General features: G+C 41.3%; 1 protein-coding gene across 1 annotated transcript in view; it reads left to right on the top strand.

Annotated features, from left to right (window-relative positions):
• Nucleotides 1-20,330, top strand: part of VPS13C (vacuolar protein sorting 13 homolog C) — a 6,956,796-nt gene that overhangs the window by 2,007,556 nt on the left and 4,928,910 nt on the right. Inside the window, exon 19 of the mRNA XM_044076309.1 lies at nucleotides 16,773-16,890. Coding sequence (XP_043932244.1) covers nucleotides 16,773-16,890 — 118 coding nt within the window. The remainder of the gene's footprint in view (nucleotides 1-16,772; nucleotides 16,891-20,330) is intronic.

Genomic DNA, 20,330 nt, shown 5'->3' with positions numbered 1-20,330 from the left:
CAGACAACTGCGTTGTTATGTGGACAGAACAAAGCCTTTCAGAAAATCCGAACCGCTCTTTGTGTCCTATGCTGTAGGAGCTCAAGGAAAGCCAGTTTCCAAACAGACAATCTCAAAATGGATAGCCCACTGCATACGTTTTTGCTATTCTTTTCATGGCAAAACTGTACCTACAGGCATCAGATCTCACTCCACAAGGGCCACAGCAGCTTTCCTCAGAGGAGTTCCTACCAAAGATATTTTGGAAGCAGCCACTTGGAGTTCTGTGCATACCTTCTCCAAGCACTACCACCTACCATTATACTCCAAAACTAGAGCAGGCTTTGCCACTGCAGTCTTGCAGGGCATCCTGGCTCCTCCTAGTTCCACCTAGTGTCTACCACCCCTTTCCTAGCTTTGGGATTCTACCCATCTGTTATGACTGCAGCTGTATGCACGATGAACATAGTACAGTTTTGTACCTACCATAAATGTAGATGTTCGAGTGCTAATACAGCTGCAGTCCAGGTTTCCCTCCCTCCTTCCCCTCTTGGGACAGGCCTGTTGGCTAACACCTCCTCATACAACCTGATTGGGGTATTCATTTATGGTGTATTTGCTTGCAACTACTGTATTTTGATTATATTGCATTGCTTTATTACACAAATTTGTGTATTGCCTTCCTTCTGGGGGCACCTGACATCTGGGGCAAGAAAAACTGAAGAAAATTGCGTCGGCTGGCTCCTTTATACCCCTGTCACACTGACGTCAGGGAAGAAGCGACGACAACCGACGCTGGACCTAGACTTTGGAATTCGGACGACCGAGGACCCGCCTGACGGCAGGAGAACCCATCTGTTATGACTGCAGCTGTATTAGCACTCGAACATCTACATTTATGGTAGGTACAAAACTGTACTTTTTGTCTGTGCAACTTGGTTATTGAGATATTTAGAAAAACATGACATTTGACGATATAAACATACTATGTGAACAACAATTAATATGTCTTTAACTGAACTAGAGTTCAAACATCAGCACAGTTTTTTGCCATTGTATAAGCTTTAAGATGAAGTCTATTAATAATTTGTATGTAGCATGGTTTTGAAATTATTTAATGCAAATATGAACAAGCAATATTTGACACCTAAAGATGTGAGCAGGATATAACTGTAAACACCTACAAGTGTCACTGGGCTGTATTGAGTTAATACCACTGTTTGCATTGTATATTATATTTATAAGCACACAATTCTCATCCAACTGGTTTGCACATCCACAGCTTGTGTTGTGTTGCCATCGCCTCCCTCCTCTTTTTTTTCTTACTGTAATGTTCTTCAATCCTCCCACATTCAGTTTTGCTTTCTTCCTTTTCACCTGCTCCTTGGCTCTTTTTTTCTACCCTCTGTTTTGGAAAAATGCTGCCTTTTTCTGTAGGCTGAAAGTTTTCTGATATATTTGTAATCTGTATTGCATAACAAAGCAGTGTCCTTTTTAGTGTGTATTCTATTTACTTTACATTTATCGCTTTCTATTTATTCCTTGTTATTTGTTGTAAACACTTATTTTATATTTTCATTTCCTTCGAAACACTCTGAATCCCTCAGACTGCTGAATACTTGTATCCAGAATTCCAAAGTTGTCAGGGGCATTGGCTTGTTTTATAGGGGTTGAGTGATTTGGGCTTGTTTTATAGGGGTTGAGTGATCTTTGCAGACAATAGACGCATCCTTTCCTAAATGTGTTCTGTTTGCTCTTTGCCTAATGTTTTTTATCTCACCAGTCCAGTCATTAATATATGTAACAACAGTTCTGAAAGCCATGCCAGTTGCACAAGTGCAATTGCCATCAGTATGTCTAGACCTAATACATTTAATGGTAAGCATCTTTTGACATAAGGAACACAGATCACTGTTAAATATATACAGCATTTATTAAAATGTACAAGATATTTGTGCTTAAGCAAATCATTAATGGCATACTCATTTAAGAAATCCATATACAGCTGCAAATAAATAAAAATTTTCATAAAGAAAAGAATAATCAAAAGTCAGTTACCAAAGGATTCAGAGAACTTAAAATCAGCTTGTATGAGAACAGTATACAAATAAATACTAAATTAAGGACAGTAAAGTTGTTGCTCTCACCATACAAGTTCTGAAAGTCAGACAAAAACTGGAGTTCCTTTGCGTGGTAGCTTCTGTTCACTATCGCTTGCAGTCACACCTCTTTTACAGGCTTGTTTAGCCAAGTTCTGGATTGTCCAGTCTGCAGTTTGTGGCTTTATAACTGACTTAGGTTCCTTAGGATGGCTAGAGTTTGCCTGTCTAAAAACTATACCTTTCTAACAACTAACAGTGAAAATTAAAATAAAATGCAAATCAAAGTAAATCATCTTGTCTTCAAGCTATCCCTTCCTTCTTACAAACAGTGAACAAACGTGGGAAAAAATAAAATATAAATTCAAATAAAATCTACACACCAAGCTACTCCACAGTCAGTCACAAACCAATACAAGATTGTTTAGATAAGCTCATTACCATTCCACCTGTTTTTTTTTTTCCTTTTCCAACATAACATTACACTCCCTCATTCCTTTAGGTGTTCGCACACCAACCTCTTCTAGCAATCTCTCACCTAGAAATGGTTCTGAAGCAATCTGCAACCACGGAGCTGCCACTTCATCACTCATTTCCTCTTCATTTATCTTTTTAGTGGAATATTGCTGTCTTAAACAACCAGCTTGCAAGTCTGTTATAATGGAATGTGGCAAGCCACAACTCATGGCATTTGTATCCACAATCAAAAATTCATTTTAGAGTTATCCATAGTATCTAGGATTCTGCTTTGCTTGAATAGCTCACTTTTCTTTCTCTCCTCCATCATTCACTCTGCCAGAAGTGGTCCTACATTATCACTTCTGGAAAAGAGTAGGAGTCCTTTATTTAACAGAAAAAAACATTGTTTATTTATTTAACATTTGTTTGTCAGGATAGTCCGACTGGGCAAGAGTCCATTTTCAGCAGTGTCTGGGGAGAAAAACTCCATAAGTTTAGAGAGAAGAAAAATTTACAAGAGAGACATTACAGAGCAGTAGCGTACAGATTGTAGACGTTACAGCAGTTAGTATACTTTAACAGGGTACAAAATGTGCATATTTACATGCACATTTATTTATTTTACATTTAATTTAATGGCTTTAATCTTTAATTTCCCCATGGATTTACATAATAATATTTTTCACATTACTGTACCACACCCTTCTATATCTTACTCTATATCAATTTTTATTTTCCTTGTTAGTATTTTTTTTGGTAATTTTTATCTCCCAAAACTTTGTACTTTTGTATTTAAACATTCTCACTATTCATTTCTCATTCTTCTCTTTTGCTCGCTTTCATACTCTATACTAGGGGATTTGTAACCCCAGTTCCCCTTCATTTTCTGTCCTATAACAACATACCTGTTTTCACTGGATTTAATCTTGAACCTTATGTGAAAGAAAACACCAGTTGCACAATTTTGTTTTCATATTTTTCTGGAATCATATAAACATTTGACATCTATGCTATTTTCCCCATTAATACAGAATTCACTAGATGCACCTTTTTCCTGAATGTGAATTTGTATGTCCTCCACAGAAGGCATTTTTTTTTTTATCCAACCCTCCCATTACATCACAACTGCATATTTTTTCCTAATTTTTATCTCAAGCAAAGGCAGCACTTTATTTACTGAAAAATACAAAACCCAAATTTTCACCACATAACCCAAAACCTTGCATTTATCTTTATTTTAAAGTCATTAACATTTCCTTTAAACACCCATTCAGACAAACCAGCACTTCAATCATCCATATTTTATTCTTAGCAACTACAGCTATATCTGTGTATGTCAGAACTACTGGAATTACAACCTCCTTTTGCATCCCATATATAGCATCTTTTATTTTATAAGCTTCTTCACTTACTATCGCATTAATTACCAATGCAAACAATATTGCATTAATAGGATATCCTTTTTTGTCACATTTCCTGCATATTTTCTTTACTCAGCCACCAATTCACTAACTGTCACGATATTGTTTTCATACATTGACATACCTACTCTCCGAGTTCTGTTACCTGTTCCATACTTTACATAACATCCCATAAGCATTTTGTCCTACTGTGTCAAAACCTTGCTAGTATCACCTACCATACGTTTCATATCCATCCTTTTGCTTATCTCATCCACAAATTCTTTTACAACCAGTAATAATTCTTGACATCCCTTCAGTTTTATACCATATATACTTTCTTCCATAATATCACTCATCCTTCTATTTTCCGCTGCATTGTTCTCATTAGAAAAAAAAAATCTTAAATTTATATTCTGTTGTTTTGTATGGGTCTGTAATTTTGTCATTCTTTTCCTCTTTCTTCCATAAAACGTTTTATGTCCCACTAAACAACTCTTCATAAACCTTTCCTTCAACCATTTATTCAGTGTGTTTATAAAATACTCTCTCGCAAATCTTTTAATTTCTTGTACATTCCATGCCCCTATACCATCTGGGCCTGATACTGGATCAGCATCTACTTTCCTAAGTACTTCAGACAATTCACTAATAGCAATTTCTTTTTCAAAATCTTCCTCAACTCATTCTGGATTTTGTTTTACTTTCCATTTTCTCTTTTCCTTTTTTTTTTTTTTACTCTAATATTTTCCACATACTTTACTACAATACTAATAATTTGCTGTTGGGTTCTTTTTACTTCTCTTTTTATATTTTTTTCATTTACCTCATTATACTAATACCCTCCTTTGCTTTTTTTCCCAAAAATGCAAATTATTCTTCCCTTCTTCTTGTAAATATGTCTGCCTAAACAGTAATGCCGTATCTTTCTTTCTTTTATATATTTTTTCCATTTCATAATACTCTTATTTTCTAGTTCTGTAGTTAATTTCCATGCATTTTCCCAAACTTCACTTTCTCTTCATTTACTACATCATCCTGCCATGGAAAAACATTTTATTTTTAAATTCAGTTCACCATTCAGACCAGTTTTATAGATGTCCTTCATGGTTTTATGATCCTTCCATAACTGCAATACTTCCCATTCTCCAACTTCATCCCATAATTTCTCATTTATTCTTTTTCCCTCTGTTTTCATATACCTCATTTGTTCCATCACCTCCATCCATATTGCTGAATGGTCTCAAAACCCGTCACTACTCTATCAGTATTCCCTACCCTGAAACCTTCCAATAATGCAAAATAATTTAAGATCCAAATGCCTCCTTTTGGAAGTCCATTGACTTTTGTTTCACATAGCTAATTTGCCACATTTTATCACTTCTTGCATTTTTTTTTACATATTTCCCTTTCTTTTTGCATTTTCCCCTTAAATCAAAATTGAAGTCCCCTGCATTTATAATTTACATGTTAACTACCATGTAGTCTAATTTTGACAAAAAGGTTTCTATTTTTCCTTGTTAGCTATTTATGCATATAATGCTATAATTCTGTAAACATGTACTTACCACCTCACATCCGTAACAATTAGCCTTCCCATCCTTATCAACATCATATCTAGTGTGTTCAGTGTTTTTTTTTAATACAACACAGCCACTCCAGAACAGCTTCCACTTCCTAAGTCCCATATTATATTTCCACCCCACAAGTTTTGTATTTGCATACTTTCTTCACTTGTCAGTCATCTAATAGAATCACATCCACATCACATTTAGTACACCATTCAAATACTACAGTACTTAATGTTAATACTGTTCACATTTACTGAAATTGTTGTTTTTCCTTCTTTTTAAGTTTAGGGGGTATATTTTTAAATTTAAATTTTCGTATTTTACTCTTTCCCCAGTTAAATATTGATCTGAAGTAGTTGACTTCATTTGATCTTTAATTTGTGGGTTTCTGATCCGGATCTAATCTGACATGGCCACATTTTCCAGCTGTTGATCCAAGCTCGAAGCTCCTCCTCTTACCCATAATGCCCTGTTTCCTCCCTTCAGATCTCATTTGCCGCTAGTGAAGCAATAAGCGTGGTCCGAGCTCTTAGCGTTAGTTGAGTCTTTGTGAGTACATTTTTTAATAAGCTTCTCTCAAATTTCTTTCTTTACATTTTTCTTTACCTCCCCACGAGAGTCATTGGTCAAAAAAAAAAGTTTATTTTCCGCTACTTTTTTTTCTGTCTCTTCTATTGCATGTGTGTGTGGGCCTCTTTAGGGATGTCAGATGCCCCTAAGTCAAGTTTCAGAAAATGCACAGAGTGTGGCCATAGGCTTTCCCCAGTGGATGGCCACAGTTTGTATGTGATGTGTCTGGGAGAAGTGCACCTTCATACCTCCTGTCCTATCTGTGCTGGGTTCAACCCCAGAGTACTGAAGGACAGGAGGGACAAACTAATTCTGAAAGGCCTACTTCCCACCTCGGGGACAGTAGTACTTTTGTCTCCCTCCGAGGGAACACCAGCAGCTGCATCTTCCTCCTCCTCCCCGGCCTCTGGGACTAAAACTCCCTCTAAGAGGTCCGGGGAGGGAGAGAAGGGACAAGCTGTGAAAGTGGCCTCCCGACTAATTGGTTCAGGCAGGTCTGCCACCAAAAGTGAAGCCTTCAACCAGGCCTGGGTCTCCTCGGCTACGGTCTCCTAGATTCTCCCTTGAGCTGGAGGAAATCCCTATCCAGTACCCAGTTAGGTCCTCTTCCCCGCTGGCATTCCAGACCTGTTTTGGTGGCGGCATCTTCCCGCTCCACCCAGAGCCTGAGCAAAGCGGAGATGGACAAGATGATGTGAAGATTTATCTGCACCCAGATCCAGATGGAGGTCTTGCCTGCACCCTCTCCCTCTGGAGGGGGGAGCTTGCAGTCTTTCTTCTCATCTATAATTCCTTCTCCAATCCGACCTTCAGTTTCAAAGTCATTGGATCCTAGGACCCTCGGGGTCAGCACAGATGGTTCTATGTACCTCGATGCCAGCTGTTGCCTTGAGCATGTCTGATCCCAGCTCTTGGAGCCATAGTCTTGGGGTTGGATCTGAGGGGGTGCGGACAGCTCATAGCATTTCGGAGCGCAGTAACCCTCTCCGCATCTTGGCTCCTTGAGCCTCGGCTCTGACTCCCCTGTTGGGTCAGAGGGGGATGGCCCCCACCGGTATTTCCCAGGAGGTTTGTTCCCCTTCAGCCTTTGACGTGGTGGAAAGGGTTCTCTCTGTATTGAGACCCTTGACCATCTTATCCTTGGACTCCGTCCAAACCTCCTCTGCTTTGGTTGTGGTTCTGACCATCTTGCTGTCTCAGGGACAGCCCATGACCGTTCTGCCTCAGGAGGCTTCCCCACGGGAATAACAGGAAGTTTGCGAGTCCTCTCCAGAGAATCCTACTGAGGAGGTCACTCACAAACGGACGTGTAAAAGGAGGCACTTGGACTCTCCACCATAGTCCCTCACCGAAGACACTGACTTGGAGGAAGGGGAAGGTTCCCCAAGGTTACCCCCTGAGGATGTCTCCTTTGGAGACATCATGGAACTCCTTCAGCAGAGGGGGTGGGTGGTCTGCCCTGAAACAGACCTTGGACGAGTCAGTGTTCCTGGAGGCATTTGGTATGGGCCCATCTACCTCTTGGGTGTCCCCTCCTGTGGATCCTTTACTGGACCTTATAACATCTAGGGCATGGAAGGAAATGGACAATGTGGAGCCTAGCCCTACGTGCCCTGACAAGTTGTTGAGTCCCCCATCGGACAGAATGTGCTGGAATAAGGGGTCTCCAGTGACTGCTATGGTTGTGGCAGCCACCACCAAGAAAGAGCATGCGTGGGAGAGAGCTCCACGGTTTACCCTCCTGATCGAGAATCAAGGGTGATGGACCATTTTGGGAAGTGGGTGTATGCTACAGCGAACTTCATGGTGAGGGGGCTGAACTACGTAGCACTCGTCATTCAATTACAGCGAGACTTGGTCAAGGAAGTTGCTGTCAACCCAGGAGCCCATGTCTGCAGAGGACAAAAAGACATTTTCTGCTTGAATGACCACTTTTAAAGCAGTTTTGAATACGTCCATGTGCCTGCTCTCCCACGCTGTGGAATGAGCCACCAGGGTGGCCAGGACAGGCATTGCCATCAGGCGCCACACCTGGCTCCAGCATGGTCAATTCTCAGAACCCTTTAAGGCGTCATTCATAAATGCCCCTTACGGTGGTTCTTCCCTTTTTGGGCAATCCATTAGACACACACTGGTCCAGAGTGAGAAGAACGGGAAGACACTGTCTGCCATCGGCATTGGCTTCTCCTGCCCTCAAAGATCCTTTTCCAGGAATCAGCGAGGGACGAAGAAGATGTGGTTCTGGAAGTCTCAGGCATTTTCCTGGAACACGCAGGACTCACCTTTCCCCAGAGGCAGAGTGGGTTATGTCAGACGATGCCCTAGACACAGAGGGGTCCTAGAATCTTTGGGTCCCGAGAACCCTTCTCAGAGAAACCCGGGCAGCAGCCCTGAAGGGTTGCCAGACTGCTAGTCTCTGGAGGCAGTCAGGGATCACCTGTCGCTACACCCAATGGCATGGGAGTCCATTACAATAGATCATTGGGTGTTGCAAATTATATCCAGTGGATATTTCATCCCATTCAAAGAACCACCACGACCGAAGAAACACATTCCAGACATCCCAACTGCGCAAAGGGAGGAAGCAGCATTAGAAATAAGCTGTTAAAAAAAATGGGTCATCCAACCTGTTCCCCCCAGACCAATCCAGATCAGGCATTTACTCCAGGTTCTTTTTAGTGCCAAAGAAAATGGGGGACCTCAAACCTACCCTTTATCTGTCCACCTTGAAGCTGTCAGTAGCAAAAATGAAATTTTGGATGGTCACTCTTCTATCCATCCTGCCCTATCTGCAGGCAAACGATTGTATGCGCTCGATAGACCTCCAGAATGCGTACTATCACATCAAGATGGACAGGTACTGTTGTAGATTCCTTTGCTTCCAGCTAGGAGCCAATAATTATCAGTTCAGAACCCTTCCCTCCCTTCAGTCTCACCGCAGCCCCCCCAGGGTGTTTACCAAGGTGATGGCGGTAGTAGTGGCTCACCTGACGCTTCAGGGTATTCAGGTCTTCCCTTACCTGGACGATTGGCTCTTTACTCACCCCTTCCAAGCATCTACATTGTCAGGCCAGTGACTGCTTTTTTTCGTGTAGCAAACAAACTGGGCATCACCATCAAACAAAACAAATTTCACTGGCCACAGTTCAGATTCTAGACTTCATTGGGGCTCAGTTGAACAGTGTTCAAATGAAAGTTTTCTTCATCCCCGGATGGGATGCGCAGTTTAAAGATGCATGTCCTGTATGTCCTTCAAACCCAAGTTCCGATAGAAGCAGCTCTAAGAGCATTGGGGTCTATGGTGGCCATGATCAACCTTTTACCTTTAGCACGCCTTCATATGAGAATTCTTCAGTGGATACTCGCGGTTGTGTTCCCTCTTAGATCTACCTTTATCTCACCCTATTCGAATCTGAGTGTGCAGGAACTCTCTTCAGTAGTGGATTCAGTCCCTGGATCTGCTATCTGCTGAAGGGCCGTCTTTTTTTCCATCCTTTCCCAAAACCACGGTGACCACGGACACCTCCCAGCTAGGGTAGAAAGGCATTGCTTGGGAAGGACAGTCCAAGGCAAGTGGTCCCCATCCAAGACCAATTGACATATCAACGTCCTGGAGATGAGGACGGTTCTTCTTGTGTTGCAGGCCCTTCATGCTCATCTTTCTCTAGGAGTGATTGCAATTCAGACAGACAATATGTCAGTGGTCTGGTATATCAGCAAACAAGGGGAACCAGATCTTATCCCCTCTGTCGCAAAGCCATGAGTGTGGGAAAGGACTATCTCCACCGGCCATTTTCTGGTGGCAACGCACATTCTGGGACAGTCCAGCATTCTAGCAGACAGGCTCAGCAGATCTATTCTGATGCCTTATGAGTGGTCTCTTGACTCCTTCAGTAACGGAACAGATCTTTCAAAAGTGGGGTCATCCTTGCTGCAATCTCTTCACATCACCTTCCAACGTGAAATGCAGTGAGTTCTTTGCTCTGAACCCCACTCAGGGGGAAGCCACCAGCGACGCACTGATTCATGCTTGGCCTTCTGGACTTTATGCTTCTCATCCATTACCCCTCATTTCACTGTGATCCTCCTCACCCCATTCTGGCCTCGCCAAGTTTGGTTCCACTCCCTCTGGTCTCACCTACTAGTTCCGCCATGGACGTTGGATCCAGTTTCGGATCTTATTTCTCATCCCTCAGGGATTCCTCATCCAGACCTGGACAGTCTGAAGCTCACTGCTTGGCTGCTCCAGTTCCCGTGATTGTTAGGACTCGGTGGCGGCTCACAAGTCTTCCACCAGAAAGGTGCATCATAGCAAATGGAAACGTTTCTCTATATGGGCCTCACAGCATGCCGTGGATCCTTTCACAGCTTCAGTGTCTGCAGTATTGGAGCTTCTGGTGGGAATTTTTCTTCAAGGGGCCAGTTTCTCCACAGTGAAAGTCAATTGGCTGCTATTTCTAACTTTTCATGTGGGGGAAAACATGTCTTCTTTAGCCTCTTCAAACTTTGCAAGTCTTTCCTTAGATGTACCTTTCTATTTAGACCTCCATTTAAGGATCCCACTCCCCCCAGGACCTTACCTTTGTGGTCCAGGCGTTAGTCTCCCCACCTTTGAACCGGCATCTTCAGTAGATTTGCAGTATCTATCTTGGAAGACTGTCTTTTTGGTGGCCATTACTTCTACCAAGGGAGTGTCGGAACTTCAAGCTGTATCCATCAAGGCTCCCTATATGATATTTCATAAAGATAGAGTATCTTTGCGCACTAACTAACCCTTCCTTCCCAAAATAGCATCAGAGGCCATTATTAACCAGACTATTAATTTATCAGTTTTTTTCCTAAGTTTTCAAAATAAAGGGGAATATAAATTGCATTTGTTGGATGTTCGTAGATAATTGAGATTTTACTTGCGCAGGACTAAAGCCTTTCGGAAATCGGATCAGTTGTATTTCTTACTGAAGACCTTTCTTAGGGAAACCAATTTCTAAAGTGACAATTGCTTATTGGATTTCCCAATGCATTCATGCATATTCTTCTAGAGGAATTTCCCCCTCTGTGTCTGGTAAAAGTGCATTCTACCAGATCTATGGCTACTTCAGTGGCTTTTTGGTCTAGAGTGTCACTGGATGATATTTGTTCTGCAGCTACATGGTCCTCCTATCATACCTTCATTTCACATTTCAAGTTGGATATTGTGTCAAGGAACAGGGCATCCTTTGGCTCCACGGTGCTCCGGAATATCCTTCCATGAGGGCCACCCAGGTGTTTGGTAGCTGGGGACTCTGTCCCACAGGTTGAGGATCAAATGAAATCAACTACATCAGATAAATAAGTTATGTACTCACCATAACGTTCCATCTGAGTAATTGTACTTCATTTGTTTTAAACCATCCCTCCCTTCTTCCCCCGACCTTGTCACTTTGGTACTGACCATATAGGAATATGACTACTCCAGAAAAGTTCTTGGTCAAAATGGGAATTAGTATTTTCAGGCTGCCAGTAAGGATGGGGTCTTGTTTTGGGTCTGGTATGTGTTTAGGTGGTTAGCAGTAAACTCGATCTGAAGGGAGCAAGGAGATGGGGCATTATGAGTAAGGGGAGGAGCTTGGAGCTCAGATCAGTAGCTGGAAAATGTGGCCATGCCGGATCCGATTCAGATCCGAAACCCACAGGTTGACGACAAATGAAGTACAACTACCCAGATGGAATGTTGTGGTGAGTAGATAACTTTTTTTTTTCCTTGAGATTGAGTAAAAAGAATCCTTTATCTTCAGAATTAGATTTTTCACTGGCTAGAAAATTATTAATCCCTTATCCTAAATGCATTCTCTGTCTCTCCCTCCTCATTTTTCCCTCCACATTTTTTCTTCTACAGTTTTTTCACCTAGTTCATCCTCTTCCTTAACCTCTTGTTGTCCTTCCTCATGTACGTTCTCTTCCCTTTCCCCTTCTTTTTCATTATTTACTGTTTGATCTTGACCATCTATCAAAACATTCAGCACTTATCTTATTGTGTACGTCCTTATTTCCTTTCTTCCCACTCTGGTTACATTATATCTTATCGCAGCCATTAATTAAATGAGAAAAGTCCCCACAAAAGAAGCATGATTTAGGTTGGCCAGTTCATCTTAATGTCCTATGACCAGCAACAAAATTAACACTTAAGTGTTTCACCATGTTGTTTTCTCATTTGAAAACAGTTAACCTCCATTCCATAAGTTTTTCTCATCTCTAGCTTTCACATTACCAGCAGGTTTGCAATTTTTTTTACATCATTGTTTTTCCAGTTTATTAGTTCTAAACTACAGAGCAACTTTTAACGGTTAAATTAAAAGCAGGAATTAAATAAATGTTCCATAGATAGCTGTCCTTTTTGTTGCACAGTTCCAGAAATTTCATCAGCCCATTAGTTTCAAATATTAAGTCACAGTAAGTCTATCCCATTATGTATAAAAGATCAAATTTCTTGAGCCTTAAAACCCAAAACTGTTATCAAATTGTTCCCTGCATAAAACCTATTACAGTTTCATGTTATTATCACAACTGGTCTTTTCTTTTCAAAAACAGTTTTGCTTACAGTTTGTTGCTGTTCTCTTTTTGGCCTGTTGTCACTGCTGCATATGTTTGTTATTGCAGTATCTGCTGCCACAAAAGCAGACTCCTCAGTTTGTTGCTGCTTTATTCTTCTTTCTGTCATGGCTGCATTCTCTGCAGTATCACCTGGTTCCTTTTCCACATAAATTTTCCAAAAGTGCTGAAGATGGTAATCTGCCATCTTACCCCATGAAATAACAGAATTGTCACCTGGAACATGCTGCTCTATTATTCTTAAAAGAACATCATCTCCAAGCCCTTCTGACACCAGTTCTTTTATCTGCACAACCTTCAGCAGACTCAGTCACTCCCTTCTCCTTGCAGAGAGCGAACGCTGCACATTTGTAGCATCCTCCACATAAGAATCTTTGTTTGCATACTGAAGTTCCGTATTGAACAAATTGTTTCTCCAAATTCTCACTTTCCACCTCCAAACTCTCCATTGTTTTTCTCTCCTCCATGCTACTGCTGCTACCCTAGGCCTCTTCATTGCTGCTTGATGCTGCTTGCATGTTGTGCCATCTGTTAGTTCCAAAGAGTAGGGGAAGTTCACAATGTGCTAGCCAAATTTCTCCTTAGTAGTAAAAATATTACCTTCTGAAGACTGTACAGTAACCTAGTGGAACCACTGTGGTCAACAAAGGATAAATACATTGAGAAAATAAATGGAATAAATAAATTCAATTCTTAATACCTGTTCATCTCTGCCGCTGAACAAATCTTGGGTGTTGATGTTGGACACTTAGTGAAGGAAGGAGCTCACCATGAATCCCAAAGTTCAAGGATTGTAGTTTCCTGCAGACAAGAAGCTCGGTATTCACCAGTTGGAGGCTGTAGTGCTCTGCCTGATTAGACTGGCACTCCTCATTTACTCTGTATGGTATCTAAATGAGCAAAAGTGCAGTAGGTTGAACCCCCTTTTGGGAGGCATTGTCTACCTGGTAATTGGCCACAGAGAGAGGAACCATTCTGTCTTCAACAGTCCACATCACAAGAGAAATGAACCAGCTGAGAGAGACTCTTTGATTTTCCTTTAGTCCTATACTGGAACTACAGATTTTGAAGTGGTGTCCAGTACAGACTCTTTAGGAAGTGGGGTACTCCCAGTATTGACCCAGTTGAAATTCAAGTGAAAACATTCATTCCCTGGCTCCCTTTGCTGTAGCAGGGCAAAGGAAATGGGGGGTGGATTCATTGTCCATCTCATGACATAGGATATTGCTGTATTTCTTCCTGTTATTCTAATGTCTCATCTCAGTGCTCAGTGAAGAAACTCGCAGACCGATTCTGTTCATGCCATGCTGTCTTCTGAAGTTGATGCTTTGATCCTGTTGAGCCTTCCTAAAGGTGTCTTATAAGTGATTGAGGCTGACTGTAAGCTTTCCACTAAACAGCATGAGCCTACAAGTGAAAACAGTTGTCCATTTGGCTGGAATTTGGCACTCTGTTCTCCCCTAGTCAGCTTGCATGTTATCGTGACCTTTCTTAGACACCTGTATGATTGGACTTCTGTAATACAGTGAAGGTGCATAAGTTAGCTGTTTCTTACCTACATGGAGGATGGAATTGTAATTCAGCCTTATGTTGACTTAGCATTTTCTTGAAGGGAGCACTTTGCTTCAGTCCTCCTTTAAATAAACTCTGCCATCTCTGGAATCTGAACCTCAAAACTGCTATTACAGCGTTTTGTTTGAATGGGAGAGAAGTTCTTTTCTTAGAAAATGCTTGCTTGTGATCTTAACAAGTAGTCAAATTATTTTGGAGTTACATGCTCTCATTTTCAGGAAACCTTACTTGGACTTTCAGGTTTGGATGTTCTTTTAGGCTAAAGCTTTCTCTCTTCCAGTAATGGTTCCAGGTTGCGTCACTATAAATTTGTTTGTTTTAGTTGCTGGAGTTGAAACCAGAGCAAAGGAAGACTTTTACACTGTGGATGTACACCATTGGCTTGAATCCCTATCTCATGCCCAAGAATGGCAATTATGCTTCCAGATCAAAAACTTCAAATTCAGAACTAAGTGAAACTTAGTCCATTTATATTAAATTGTTTTTGCAGCCAGGATTTGTCCCCCCCCCCACGTGCACACACAAACACCCCCCCAGTTATGTGGGGCTCTACCCCTTCTACATAGCCTTGTTTGTTAGCTCTGCTTGCCATCTCTGAGGTCATTGTGCCTTGGAGCAGGGGTAGCACTGCATGCTATCTCAGAAGACATTGTACTTTGGAGCAGGGGTACTAGTGCACGCTGTCTTGAGGTCATTGTACCCTAGAGCAGGGGGAGCTATTCCTGCCATCTCTGAGGGCGTTGTACCCTGGAGCAGGGGAAGCTGTTTTTGCTAGCTCTGAGGTCATTGTACCATAGAGTAAGGGTAGCTGTGCTCTCACTGTCTCTGAGGTCATTGTACCTTACAGTAGGGGGAGCTGTGCATGCTATCTCTGAGGTCATTGTATTTTGGCATGGGGGAATACTGCAGTACCAGTAATTTATACTCTGTATATATTCCAAATGCTCACCTGTACATTGTCAGTATTACAAAGCTCTCACATAAGGTATGATTAATGGTTCCTTGGGTGTCCTCTGACACCTTTCAGTTTACTGGATTTACTGCTTGAGATTTAAACCATTTGTGGAACTCATCCTCGAGGGCTTTAATGTAATTAAAGCTGCATTTCTAATATGCCACTCAGTGGGTCACAAATGCCCTTGTACCTCCACTCATGTACATCTGGCCATACAATTTAGCCTTGACAGAGTGTTCTCCATAGGTGTGGCAAGTATATATTCATATACTGCTTATATATTTAAGCATTGTAGCTGTCAAAACTTTTATTTCTTTCCTAGTTTGTCTGTGGTCTGTTTTCTGGTGTTGAGTCAAAGTAGTGGGTCCAGGGAGCCTCCTGATGGCTTTAAGGGATTAAGCCCGAACTGTGACTGAAGTTCAAGTAGTGTCTTGGGTGACTTAGAAGGCATGGGAGGATGGTTTCTCTGCTGGCTGTTCATGACGCAGTGGTGTGTGGTGGAGGTCATACATGACATTGAGAGCAGGTATGGACAGGCACTGCAGTTGCCCAAGGTGGTTGATGGTAGCTTCTGCCCTCCCATATGAAGAAGATTGCATGTGTAGACACGATGAGGGCATAGGTAACCCTCATGGTGATGCAGGTGGCTGTGTTACCACCAAGGAGTGGGGTTAGGCTAAATAAAAACAAACACACATATCTAACCACTTCCGATACCTGTACAGTTGATCGTTCCCCACACCTGACCTCTCCCCCAAGCAGATCTAGAGGCTGAGTCCCTAATGACAAATAACCAGGGCTGGGAGAGGACTACTGGGGAGGCCTGATGGTTACAGCCTAGGAGACAAAAAAATGCAGAAAAGAAAATAGATGATCCATGGGCTAAACACTAGTCTCGATGGAGTTTATGGTATGCCTCAGCACTGTATAACATCACAGCATACATTAGCACTGTGTGTACATTGGAGTGTAATATCATGGCATGCTTCAGCACTGTATGTACTTGGTCCATGCAAAGAATATTCTAAAAAGATTTGCTATATTGTGATTTCTGAAAAAGTGTAAGGCTGTTTTTATGAATCCTTCAAATGACATTCTTTCAGAGATTAATGATGATGTGATAACATATATTTTGTTTGTAATGTTTGATACCCGTAGTATAGCCAAGCAGTTAAAACAGTTGTATAGTAACCATTCCAAGGTTCAGTGAATACTTTTGTGGTAGTGTAGCCAGCCTGTTATAGGTTTACATACTGAGTATGTCTCTGTACTATGTCATTAGAGGAATCAAACTCACAACTGTGTTGCAATTTGTCTTGATTCTTAAGCAAACGAATGCTGACTAAGCATAGAGCATCTTACAGATGAGACAGATTATTTTCCACATGTGAATCACTGTAGTAAATGAGTAGTGTCATGGTGTTTCGTTTACCAGTTGTAATGTAAGGAAATGGGCTTGCAGGAAAAAAGCAAACAGAATTCTTCAGAAAATGGTGTTTTAATGTTGATTAACTATTTTTGTGCTCAGTCTTGACATTTCCTATAAAGCATAATTTGTTTCCTTTTGCTTCTTTCCAAGGTGAAGACTGGAAAGCTGTTCGTTTACAGCAGGTATCAAGCCAGCATGTTCTGCAGCCAGTCGACATCAAACTGCATGTAGCCAAATCCATGGTGGAGAAGGATGCCAGAATGGCCAAGTATGATTTTACTGCTTGCTGTCTTATCAGAGCAGTAGTAGTAACATTTCCTAACAGTGCATATGCATGTATACGTGTGCTCAGACCAAGGGTTTCAACATACTTCACATGAAACACAATACCGTAAAAACAAATGCAAAATGTTGGTTTCTAAAAACATTGAAAGTTATAAGTAGTAAACATGCTGCAATGTTAAATTCTTGTAAAATGAAAGGAAACGGCTAAGAATATCAAAAGCAATACAAACATTTTAACCTAATAAATAATAATTAATAAAACACACAATGGATTCCTCCCCCACATCCCCTGCTCTGTGTTTGTGTATATGTTTAAATGTGTAAGTATGTGTGTACACCTATATATATAAATAAACCAATAGTAAGAACATGCGTAATACATTTTCAAAGAAGCTGTAATCAAAGTTATAAAACACTGTCAATTCAAATTCTGTGTGTCGTGACCAATAAAAATAATTAACTTCTTCTCCATTTTAGTACACATTTAATATTTAGATTCTCATTTAGACCACGTGGTGCATCAGCTCCTAGTCTAAACTGCCAAAGTAGTGCTCTAACTTCTAATAAATTATTAGCATCCCCAAAAAATAAATTAATATTTTCCAATACAAGTAATCTAAATCCATTGAAATTAGGACATAGAATACTGTGTTTCACGAAAGCATTACGAAAGTCCAAATTCCTGATGGCAGTACAATGCTCCTTTATCCTAGAAGAAAGTTTCCTTGTAGTCTTCCCAATATAAAACGAGGAGCAAGAAAGACGGGCAGCTGCATAAACTACATAAGTAGATTTGCAGTCATAATGACATTTAAAGTGTATAGTATAACCGTTATGTTTAAATTTATATACAGTTCCTGTGTAAATGTAGTTGCAAGCCACACATGAGCCACATATAAACATTCCTGTAGTGATAACTTCATTCGGAGATTCCATGGATGTTAAAATCTGTGAATCTCTTTTTCAGATAAGCTTCTAAGAGTATTAGTTCTCTTAAAAGTAAAAACAGGGTTGGTACCCAATTTATATAAAACATCTTGACTACTAGTCAGAACTCCCCAATTGTTATAGATAATATCTGTAATATAAGAAGAATCCTTACATATAGGAATGGGTAAACTAGTGATCAGGGCATTCAGATATACCCATATCTAGACGACTTAATACTTAAGGCCCTTCCCACCCTTCAACACCACCTTCACCTGGTGACCAGAACCCTGGCAGACCTGGGGTTCACGGTCAACCACTTGAAATCCCACCTGACCCCTACAAAAGATCTAGTCTTTCTAGGGTGCAGGGTAAGAACCGACAAGATGGCAGCCTTCATTCCCTGCCAGAAGGTAAAAGACTTCACACTTTATCTTCAGAAGCTTCTCTCTCTCCAAACACTTTCAGCCAGAGAATTCCTAAGAATCCTGGATCACATGGCATCCTTGTTACCAATGCTTTCTCTGGGAAGGCTGCATATGATGAAGATCCAGCGGGTACTAAAGACCAGTTGGAACCATCCTCTGGATGTCTCCCTCCCCTTACTACTTTGCCTGAAGAAAGAGCTGGAATGGTGGATTACAGCCATCAGTCTCAACCAGGGCCATACCCTTGCGGTTACCACCATCCTCACAGCTCTTCACAGATGCTTCAGACCAGGGTTGGGGGGGGGCAGTAACACTAGCAAAAACTAAGCAAAGTGCAGGGAGAGTTGTCTCTACTCAGGGAAAGGGACGGCAACAACATCAAAGAGATGATGACACTTTACTTAGCACTACAGATCTTCCAACCAGTCCTCCTACCAGGCACCTTGAAAGTAGTCGGAGACAATATGACTGTATTGTGGTACATAAACAAGCAGGGGGCACAAGGTCTGTCCTCTTTGCAACTTAGCCATACAGATTTGTTCTCTAGCCTCAACTCTGCAGATCCACCTGTAAGCAGTGTACATTCCTTCAGCAGAGAATTTAATGGCAGACATGCTCAGCAGAACTTCTGCACCCTCTCACGAATGGATGCTTCACAGAGAGGTGTTCCTAGATCTTATACACAAGTGGGGTATTCCTCAAGCAGACTTGTTTACCTCCTCCCAGAACAGGTAGATGCCTCTGTTTTGTATGAGTGATCCACATCCCCAGTCCTGGAAAATGGGTGCCTTCTTTTTCTCTTGGGCGGGGATGTACCTTTATGCCCCCCCCCCCATACTGATTCAGAAGGTGGTCATGAAGATTCAGAGAGGCAAACCAAAAATCCTGCTGGTGACTCCCTTCTGGCAAAGACAGCATTGGTTTCCCCTTCACCTTTTAGCCAAGGGCAATCACCACAGGTTACCGCACCATCTAGACCTACTCACACAAGACAGGGGGTCCTTAATAAACCGTTGTGTGAGCTATCTCAGGCTCACTCTATGGGCGATAGGGTTCTGATCCCCTTCAGGTACCTATACTCAGAGGACATACTAAATGTCCTGCAGGAGGCCAGGAAACCCAGTACCAGGAGAAATTATGTGGCAAAATGGAAAGGATTCTCCAGGTGGTGTCATAAGAAAAAACAGGACCCTTTACTCGTTTCTGTACCCATGGCCCTTTCTTACTTGTGGTAGCTTCTACATTCAGGACTAACATACTCCTTTGTTAAGGTCCACTTGTCTGCCATTTCCACCAACTCCCTTTGGTACCTCCTCTGGCATCCAGATTAGAGGTTAAGCTCTTTTTAAAAGGCGTCCTCTATATCAGATCTCCTTGAAAGTCAATGTCTTCTGTATGGAACCTAAATTTTGTCTTGGAAAAACTCGCGTTACCTCCATTTGAGACAGCCCACTCTGCTTCACTGAAACTATGTACTTGGAAAACAGTACTGCTGTGGTGGCCCTCACATCCGCCAGGAGAATATCAGAAATTCAAGCCTTGATGGCCAACTGAGAATGTATTAAGTAAGGTAATTATAAGATGACAATACTCTAGAAGAAGAGAAAAGAAAGTAACAGTAATGTGCAAGTTTAACGTTAAAATTATTAATATAAGAAACTGTTTCTTATATAAATAATTTTAACGTTAAACTTGCACACCTAAAAATGTACTTTAGGAGCATTATCCGACAATATTAAGTATATCTTGACTGCTACCTGTTAAGTAACAATTAGCTTGTTAGAAAGGACTTGTATTTACTCGTAAGTCATAACCTGTATTATAATGCAACTTGTATTTACATATTTTCTCAGTTGCAAACACTTCATCTTCCCTTTTCCCCTTTCTTTTCTTTCTTGATGATGAATGTTAGTTTGTGAAAATATTATAAAAGCTAATTGGTGAAAAATGTTAAATGTTAAACAGCTGATCAAGAATATAATTGCATTTCCCGAGGATCAGGATTATATATTAGTCCTCACCATGCCGGCCGTTTTGATAAAACTGGAAACGTCCAGGATAGCAGTGC

This window comes from Protopterus annectens, chromosome 7.part0 (assembly GCF_019279795.1).
Source record: "Protopterus annectens isolate FY-2018-M chromosome 7.part0, PAN1.0, whole genome shotgun sequence".
NCBI classification, from domain to species: domain Eukaryota; kingdom Metazoa; phylum Chordata; order Ceratodontiformes; family Protopteridae; genus Protopterus; species Protopterus annectens.
Note: the sequence above shows the minus strand (reverse complement) of the source record. Positions and strands in the feature narration are given on the sequence as shown.